This window comes from Monodon monoceros, unplaced genomic scaffold (assembly GCF_005190385.1).
Source record: "Monodon monoceros isolate NGI ecotype Baffin Bay Population unplaced genomic scaffold, NGI_Narwhal_1 Super_Scaffold_10, whole genome shotgun sequence".
Classification (NCBI taxonomy): domain Eukaryota; kingdom Metazoa; phylum Chordata; class Mammalia; order Artiodactyla; family Monodontidae; genus Monodon; species Monodon monoceros.
The window spans coordinates 18822295-18830830 of record NW_021703766.1 but is presented as its reverse complement, the minus strand read 5'-3'; the positions used below and the strand labels follow the sequence as shown (position 1 = coordinate 18830830).

At 58.0% G+C, this 8536-nt stretch overlaps 2 protein-coding genes across 4 annotated transcripts in view; one reads left to right on the top strand and one right to left on the bottom strand.

Annotated features, from left to right (window-relative positions):
* The first annotated feature begins 868 nt into the window (after window positions 1-868).
* Window positions 869-8536, top strand: part of RIPOR1 (RHO family interacting cell polarization regulator 1) — an 18835-nt gene continuing 11167 nt past the window's right edge. The window contains exon 1 of one of the 3 annotated variants that reach the window (XM_029235366.1): window positions 869-997. Coding sequence is in view for 2 of the 3 variants with exons in the window: in XM_029235347.1 (XP_029091180.1) it covers window positions 7696-7714 (19 nt within the window). In the remaining variant the exon portion in view is untranslated. Of the gene's footprint in view, window positions 998-5959; window positions 7715-8536 lie in introns of those variants that run through there. The other 2 variants (XM_029235347.1, XM_029235355.1) reach the window with 2 other exon arrangements.
* LOC114902803 (basic proline-rich protein-like) lies at window positions 5714-8535 on the bottom strand. The gene is made up of 2 exons (XM_029235429.1): window positions 7695-8535; window positions 5714-5988 (listed from the first exon to the last, which is right to left on the bottom strand). The coding sequence occupies exons 1-2, from the start codon at window positions 8406-8408 to the stop codon at window positions 5749-5751; spliced, it is 954 nt and encodes a 317-aa protein (XP_029091262.1). The 5' UTR covers window positions 8409-8535; the 3' UTR covers window positions 5714-5748.

Genomic DNA, 8536 nt, shown 5'->3' with positions numbered 1-8536 from the left:
CTTATTGATGGGAGGGGTGGGGGAGTGGAGCTGGCCCTTTTACCCCAGTGTGAGGTCAGCTGTCAGCTCCACCGTAACCCACTCCAGGGGAGAGCCAGTATTCTAGCCCCTCATTGGAAAAGACTGGGTTCTGGCCCCCTTGGACAACATGTACCCAGACCTTGCCAGGGTCCTCACCCATGCTTCCAGAGCAAGGCCCGAGACTCCGCAGATGGCAGTACCCAGTGAGTGGTGAGTGCGTGGCCTGGCTAAGAGCTCAGACTTACCGGTGTCAGATGGTGGCAGGAAGGACAGCCTGCCCCCACAGCAGGGAAACTGAGGCCGGCGGACGGGCAGGGCTCGGGGGCAGCGTCCAGACCCAGAAGGTGTCTGATGAGTAGCCTTCAGGCCTTCCTGTTCCCCTCTCTGAAACTGGCCCTGATCCTTTCCTCCAACCAACTCAACCCAGCCGTGGTCTCTCCAGGACCTGTTTCACATATGGGGGCCTGAAAGGTCTCTAGAGCCCACGGAATTCAAGGAGGGAGCAGGCAGGCGAGGCTCTCCGGTGCACCGGTTTTGGGGTCTGCATGGGAAGGAATGGTTCCTTCCTGCCTTTGCTAATGGTTCTCCGAAAGTCGCCCTATTCCCGCATATGTATCCGGATCCCGAGCAATGAGAACTCCCACCGCCCGCGTGTCGTCCAGGGTTCCCCCCACACCCCGCCCTGTCCCGCCTCGCCCCGCCCCGTCAAGCTGGTGGATGCCGCCAGCCACCGGCCTGCCCCGTTAGCCTAGAGGGCGGAGCGAGCCGTGAGCGCCTCCAGGGGTGCGGGAGCCGCGGGAGCGCAGGGGGTGGGGCCCAGCTGGCCAGGGGAGGAGCGGGGCGTCTGGGCTGCAGGCGGCGGAGCAGAGGGAGGGGCGGGCAGCAGCGGCGGTGACCGCGGCAGCTGCGGCGCGACCTAGCCGGGCAGCGACCAGTGCACGGAGAGCGCGAAGTCCGCGCAGCCCAGCGCAGCCATGTGAGTGTCCCCGCCGTTTCCGGGGACCGCGGGCAGGGCGGGGGTCAGGCGCGGAGGTTCTGGTGCCTACCCCCGCCTGGGGAGTCCCAGATCTGCTGCCCCGGCTGAGGCCCTGTCCCGTATCGCCCCATCCCCGGAACCCAGGCCTCGCGGTGTCGTTCCTCCCCTCCTCTCGGGCGCGGAGGACGCCCACAAAAGCCGCCGCCTCTGGGCCTGCCGCACCCGGCGCTGCCTCCTTCCCTCCCACGGCAAGGCCCAGGCGGCCTGTGCCCCGGGGCTCTGGGGTGGGCCAGGCCTGAGGGTGGGCCCTTGGCGCCAGCCTGGGCCCTGGCACGGACGCTCATCGGGAGCCCTACTGCCCTCGCCGCAGGAGAGACTGAGCTGGGAATGGGGAGAGGGCGACAAGGGGTGCAGGCCCGCCTCCGAGATGAGCTAATCTCTCTGGCCTCACCGGCTGGCCTAAGCCGCTTTGGGCCCCGAGCCGAGGTGGCCGATCCGGCCTTGGGCTGGGCTCTTCGCCCAAATCTGGTGCGGCCCAGGCCGGAGAGGATAGCTCCGGCGCCGTAGGGGAACGGACTCTGTACCTGGAAATGAGAGGCTGGTGTGGGAATTCTGCAAGCAGCCAGGCCTGGGCAGCCTGCAGAACCAGTTTGGGGAAGGGGCTGCTCACCAGGGCTAGGGGTCTGGGTAAGCCTGGCTTCAGCACCCTCTGTTCTCCTCTCCCCGTTAGGCCTGAGTCCAGCCTCCAAGACTGACCCATCTCAGCCAGTTCTGGGTTGCTTCTAATATATGTCCAGGCTGGCTGGCCGAGCACCTACTGTGTGCAGTCCAGTGTAACAATACGGTGGGCCATCTGTGGGGCTTGTCCTGGGCCTGCATCACTCAGTGCCGGCACAGCCTTCTGAGGAGGGTTACCAGACGATCTGGCAAATGCAGAAACTGGCCCAGAGAGGTTAAGTAATATTCTGAAGGTCACACAGCTGGTTTGGAGAGAGGTGGGAATTAGACCCAGATTTGAATTCTTGCCACTGCACTATCCGCTTCCCCGGCATGGAGGGTAGCGGCGGGGATGGGTGGGCGGGGAGAGAGATGAGAATTGGAGAGTGAGGTACAAAACCTCCCTGTCAAAAACAATAAACAAACAAAAACAACCCAACAAAAAAAAACCTCTCTGTCCTGGGTCCTGTGGGGCAGCAGCTGCAGAGGGGTAACTGGAAATGGGTGGGGATGAGGGGAGCACACAGGGCGCTGGGCTGGGTCCTCCCCGGGTGGAAAAGCTGGCGGGGAGGACGCGGCTGAGTCACTGCGGGCCCCTCGCTGCAGCTCGGACTAGCGCCTCTGCCAGGCCCGGCCCGGGGGAGGCCACAAAGCTTCCAGTGCGCCGCCGTCCGGGAATGTGACCAGCTGACCAGGGAGGGGGCCGGCAGGAAGTGAGGCCACCCGGCCGCCTCCGCCCGGTTCCGGGGTGGGGGGTCCCAGGCCGCACCGCGCCCCCTTCCCTCCCTGCTCCCGCAGCTGCGGCATGATGTCAGCAGCCGGGTTTGGGGCAGTTGCCATGGAGACAGGGGCAGGCTCAGGAGGGACCCCATTCTTCCTTGAAGCCGCCCCTTGCCCGGGTTATTTTTAGCGTCTGTTTACCTCAGTCCTGGGCGGCCCTGCGGTGGGGCGGGGCTGGACCGGAGACTCCCGGGAAAGCGGCTGGCCTGGCATACCACTGAGCTGGGCCGCACAGGTGGCGGGACCTCCTGACCCACGCAAGTGCACCAGTTTTGGCGTGTAGAGGGTATTAGAGGCCGCGGAATCTGGGGCCACGCAAGCGGGCAGAGTTCCATTCCTAGCTGCCCTGAGCTGGCTATGCTGCAGGCCCCATCACCCTTGAGACCTGGGTTCTTTCCCATGTCCAGAACAGACTTCAGGGCTGCCATAAGTCCAGAAAATCCCCTGGCTCTTATCAGCACCAGTTGAGGTGGCCCCTCTCCCTTAGCTCAAGGGGTTCAGCTCTTTCCCTTCCCCCACCCCCAGCAGGGGAGATCCTGCCTATTCACCCCCTGGAATTGTCACTTAGATTGATATTCTAATGGTCATTTAGACCAACAGTTATACATCCTGGTCCCTGTGGCAGAAGCCCAGAGAAAGAAAATTGATGGGACACTCAGCCTACTCTGAGTCCAGCCCACCTACTCAGTTCCAGAATCCCAGGGAACCCCCACCCAGCCCCATTCTCAGAGGGCAGAAGCCCACCTGCTGATACAATCAGAAAGTAAGGAAAGGAAAAGGAAATTGTCCATGAGGTAGAGGAGTTGGGGTAGATAGAGACTTGAAATCTACCCCTCCAGCAGCTCAGGATCTACCTGTATCTGGGCAACCCAGTTCAGTCAGCCCCCAACTCATAATCAGCTCCTGCCTTCCTTCATTGCTTTGGTGCAGGGCGCAGAGGGTACAGCAGTGAGCAAAGCAGACAGGCCTCAGCCCCCAGAGTTCACAATCTGGTTGGAAGACAGACCCTAAAGGGGAACTGACAACTGAGTTATGTGGCCTCAGGGATCAGAGAGAGGACACTATGAGGCACCTTAAAGGGGGGCCCAATCCAAGGCAGGCTTCTTTGAGGAAGAAGTAGTAGGGTAAGACTTGAAGAAAGAGAGGGAGCTGGCCAGGCTCAGAGTAGTGGGAAGAGGATACAGGATCAATGAGAGCTGCTGCTTAAATGCTGAAGAGCCTACAGGCACGGGGAGAATTCACAGTATCTGGAACAGAACGATCATGGGGGGAACAGAGGGGAGGAGGAAGGTATATGAGGGAAGGGACAGAGCCTGAAGGTCTTGTGGGTCATGTTAGAGAGTCTGGACTTTATCCTTGGGGTAGAGGAATGCCCATGGATGTTTCACAAGAGTTAGAATAGAGGGAAGTTAAAGATTTAGAGTCCTGGGGTTTGAATCCTGGCCCTACCACTTAACAGCTGTGTAATCTTGGGCAGATTAATAATTGTTAATAACATCAGTTAACATTTGTTGTGTGTTTACAGTGAGGTACTGTGTCCACCCCAACTTCTGTACTCCACATACAATTCTCCCTTCCCCGAACACTCCCAGTAGAGGAAGTATCTCATTTCATCCTCCCAACAGCCCTGTGAGATAGTTGTTATTATTATTGTTGTTATCCTCATTTAACAGATGGATACCTGCAGCCCCAAAAGGTTAAGAAATGTCTCGCCCAAAGTCACACAGCCAGTTAGCCTCAGGTTTCTCACCTGTGAAGTGGGGCTAATAGGACACACCCCGTAGGTTTGTTGCCAGAATTAAATGAGATGATGTTTGTTAATTAAGCACAGTGCTTGGCATAGAAATCACTTGATAAAGGACAGTTTTTAGCATTGTCAGGTGACTGGAATTTCAAGAGGGGCAATGCTGTTATTGAATAGATCATTGTGGGTTAGCATGGAGACAGGGAACCCATTAGGAAGCTGCTGTAGGGTTCTAGGTGAGAATTGGTGATGGCTTGGCCTTGAGTTCTAGCTATAGGGGTGGAGGTGAGGGGGCAGATTCCAGAGACGGCAGGAGTGGGTGGCTGAGTAGATGTGGGGGTAACAGAGGCTGAGGGATCCATGATGATTCCTAGTTTCTGTCTTGAACAACTGGATAAATAGATGGTGGGGCTGTCGGGGAGAGGTTAAGACTGGGGAGAGTCAGGTTTGAGGAGGAAAGTGGTGACTTTAGTTTGGGGCCTTCAAACTTAGCACATCCCTAATAACCCACTCCACATTGTCACTCAGCTTCCAGGAGGTATCAAGCAGGCAGCTGGATAAACAGGCCTGGTGCTCAGAAGAACGGTTTGGGCAAGGAAGAGATATGGAAGCTGGCAAAATTTAGATGGCATTAAGCTGTGGGAGATGTACCCAGCCCATGAGTGGGGAGGATGAGGCCCATTCAGGGATGGGGAGAAAGGCAGATCCTCTGGGAAAATAATAATGTGCAGCCAGAGCGATAGGTGGAAAGCCAGAGGCACGTTGTCTCTTGAAATCCAAGACAAGGAAAGGCTCAAGGAAGAGGAAGAGAACTACACAGTGAAAAGCTTTGCTGAGATCAAGCAGGATAAGGACCAAACACTGGACACTGGATTCAGCAATGGGGAAGTCACTGGTGACCTTGTCCAGACCAGTCAGGGGAGTACTGGGTATAGAAGCTGTACCAAGATAGGAAGAAGAGTGGGTGGGTTTGGAGAGGAAATGGAGGTAGACACCTCTTCAAGAAACTTGGCTCTAAAAGAGCCAAATAGGGTGAGGGGTAGGGTAGCTAGAAAGAGGCTGGGAGTCCACAGAGGGGTCATTTCTTTTTGTAGTTATTTATTTAAAGTTAACTTTATACTGAAATATAATATTCACACAGAAAGGGTATATGTCCTAACTGTACAGCTCACAAGACATTTTCACAAAGGAACACACCCATATAGGATCAGGAAATACAACCCAGATTAGGAAACAGAACATAATCAGTACCCTGTCAGCCCCCTTGCGCTCCCTTCCAGTCACTACTCCCCAGGGGTAGTGTCACTACTATTAATAGTCACTACTATTCTGACTTCTGTCACCATAGATTAAGTTTAACTGTTTTTGAACTTTATATCAAGGAACTCAAACATATATCCTCTCTTGTGGTCTTGCTTTTTTCACTCAACATTATGTCTGTAGGATTCATCCACATTGTTGCATGTGGTTGTATATTGTCCATTCTTTTTGTTGTATAGCATTCCATTATCTACTGATGGGCATTTGGATGGTTTCCAAGGTTGTTTTCATCTTTTATGTGGGAGTGACTTGAGCTTGTTTGAGGCTTGTGGAGAAAGTTTGAAACACTCATCTTCCATGGAAAGGGAGAGAGATGGCTAAGGTCACACATGAGGATTTCCCGCACGGGAAACAAAAGCCTGGCTGAGGTTGAGATTTGCTCTTTTCCAGCCCAGCTGCTGTGCCAAGACCTCTGGCAGCTCCCGCCAGCCTGTGCACAGGTGCAGAGAAGGCAGGGGGTTAGGTTGCCCAGGGTTGGTTTCTGCCAGGTAATAGAGAAGCCCAGGGTGCTGGGGATATTGGTAGCAGGCGAGCAAGCTGGAGTGGTGGCTGCAGATCCAGGCTGGGGAGAAGGGTGTGCAAGGAAGGTAGAGAAGAGAAGGTAGGAGGGAACTGGCAGAGAGAAAGGAAGCAGAGGCGGATTGTGAGCTCTGTGCAGGGCAATGTCTGTGCAATTCCAGCTGTTATCTCCAGAGACTTGCATAGGGTTGTCACTTGGTAAATAGTTGAATAAATGAGCTGAGGTCTCAAGAGGTCACAGGTAGAAGGCAGGTGAGGAGGGGGTGATGGAGATGTGGTTCTGATTTAGGAAAGGGTCATTCCAGAGCCAGGTGATGAAACTGGGGTGTTCCCATGGAGGGTGGCTGCACGGAGCAGAGGCCAGTGTTGAGTGGGCAATCCATGGGAATGCATAGCTGCCAGCATAGGGTGCACAGCATCCAGTCTTCAAGGAGGGAGGGGGAGATAGCATTTCTCAAACTAGGATCCTTGGACATCTTGCATCTGAATCTGTAGCGGGGTGGTGGGCTGGTTGGAAATGCAGACCCCTGGGCCCACCCCAGCCTCTTGGGGAAAAAGTAAGCCCAGTGCAGCAGAATTGAGCATCAAGGAGCAAGAGTGTTTATGGGGTGGGGGAGCACCCAGGCCATTTGAGAGGATGAGATGCTCAATGGACCCTGAGTATGGTGGCCTTTATCCAGGCTAGAGTTGGATAGGGATAGTCAATAAAGAGATACTGGGGGCAAGAAAGGGCCAACACCAAGGGGATTCAGCCCAGGTGAGGTGGGGGCCAGAAGGATGGGGCCTCTGCCCTAGGATGCAGCTTCTGCCAGAGAGAAGGCCCTGATTGGGGAATGGGACCGGATCCTCTACCCTGTGGCCTGGGGGTAGAGAGGGTGTCCAGACTGAGCATCCCCTCTGAGGGTGGAGGGATGGGGGTGGTGCATGGTGCTATGGGACTCTCTGCACCCAGTTGCTTCTCTTCCTTCTCTCGGTAGCAACACATAATATGGGGTTGATCCAGTCCCCCACTTTTAGCTCCTTCTCAGCCTCCAAACCCCCTCATGCTCAGTGCTTCTCTGCCGTCCTTTGGCACAGTCCCTCCACTCAGCACCCCCAGCCCTTCCTTCTACTCTCTCAGCCCCTGCTCTCTAGCCTTCACACACTCAGAACCCCAACTCTCAGCCCTCTGTGTCCAGCTCTCTCTCAGCACCCCTCAACAGCCACACTATGAGCCCCCTGTGCTAACTGCACCCAATTCAGCCCCACCCGGTGTCCTCATTCTGTTTATCCCTCCATATTCACCGCCGCCCTCGACTCCCTTTACCCACACTCCTGACCCAGCCGAGAAGACCCCTGTAAGTCCCCTGCCTGAGGGGAACCTCCAGTCACCCCTCCCAGAGGCTGGGAGGGGGGCCAAGGGCCAGGTGCCCCCGTGGTCCGGCGGGTCCCGCCCCATCCCGGCGGGCTGAGTCAGGCGGCAGGAACTGGGCGGGGGGCGGCGCCAGGAGGAGCTGAAGCAGGAGCCAGAGTCGCTGGGAGCGAGCGCGGAGCCCAGCCCGGCCGGCACCGAGTGGCCCTGGGCCGGCGGGGACACGGGGGGCAAGCACGGAGCTTGGAGGGCTGTCCTGGACTTACCATGAACTCCAAGAAGAGAGGTAGGACCTGGTCCGGGGCTGCGGAGGCTCCGGGGCTGGTCCCAGGGGGCTGCGGGCCGCGTTCTGTGGGCCTGGGGCGCGTGTTTCGCCGGAGCGGTGTGGGGGTCTGCGGAGGATCTCTTCCTGCTAAGGTCACGGGTAAAGGCTGCTGTCTGTGACTCAGTTTCCCGGTTGGAGTCTCAGGAAAGCGGAGGGGGCGGGGCACTTCTCGGCACTGCCCCCCAACCTGGGAATCCCCCGGCTCTGGGCACCGGGAGGGCTCTGGCGTCTGGGCGCCTCGGAGCGGGTGGGGGCTGGAGGGGAGCAGCTTCCGCAGGGCGGCCGGTGTGGGGAGCCCAACCTGCACAGGCCGGGCCTGCCAGGCAGCTCCGCTGGGCTCAAAGCACGCACCCCGCCCCGCCCCGTGACCTCCTACGGCCTCTCGGGGTGTGGGCGTGGGAGCTCCTGGTCCACTTGGGGGGAGGAGGTCAGGGCAGGGCTGGGGAGCCCGCCCCACCCCCGGGTAAACAGGCGCTTCCGCACATTCTTTGCGCGCCCCTCCCCTTTCCTGCCCCTTCCCAGCCCGGGGAGGGTCCCAGTGCGACCCCCCTTCCTGCCCCGCGCGGCAGGCGGAGCCTGCACTTCTGCAGGAAGTGGGGGCGTAGCCGAGGCCACGCTGAGTCCGACACCGAGTCACCCGCGGCCGCCCTGTCATAAGCACCAGGGCAGCTGGGGTTCGGACTCCAGCCTCAGGCCGTGGCCGGCAGGACTGAGATACAGAGTCGGGGCCGCGGGGAGGGGGCTTCAAGGGCCTGATTGGCGCTGGACACCCTCCCTCGCCAC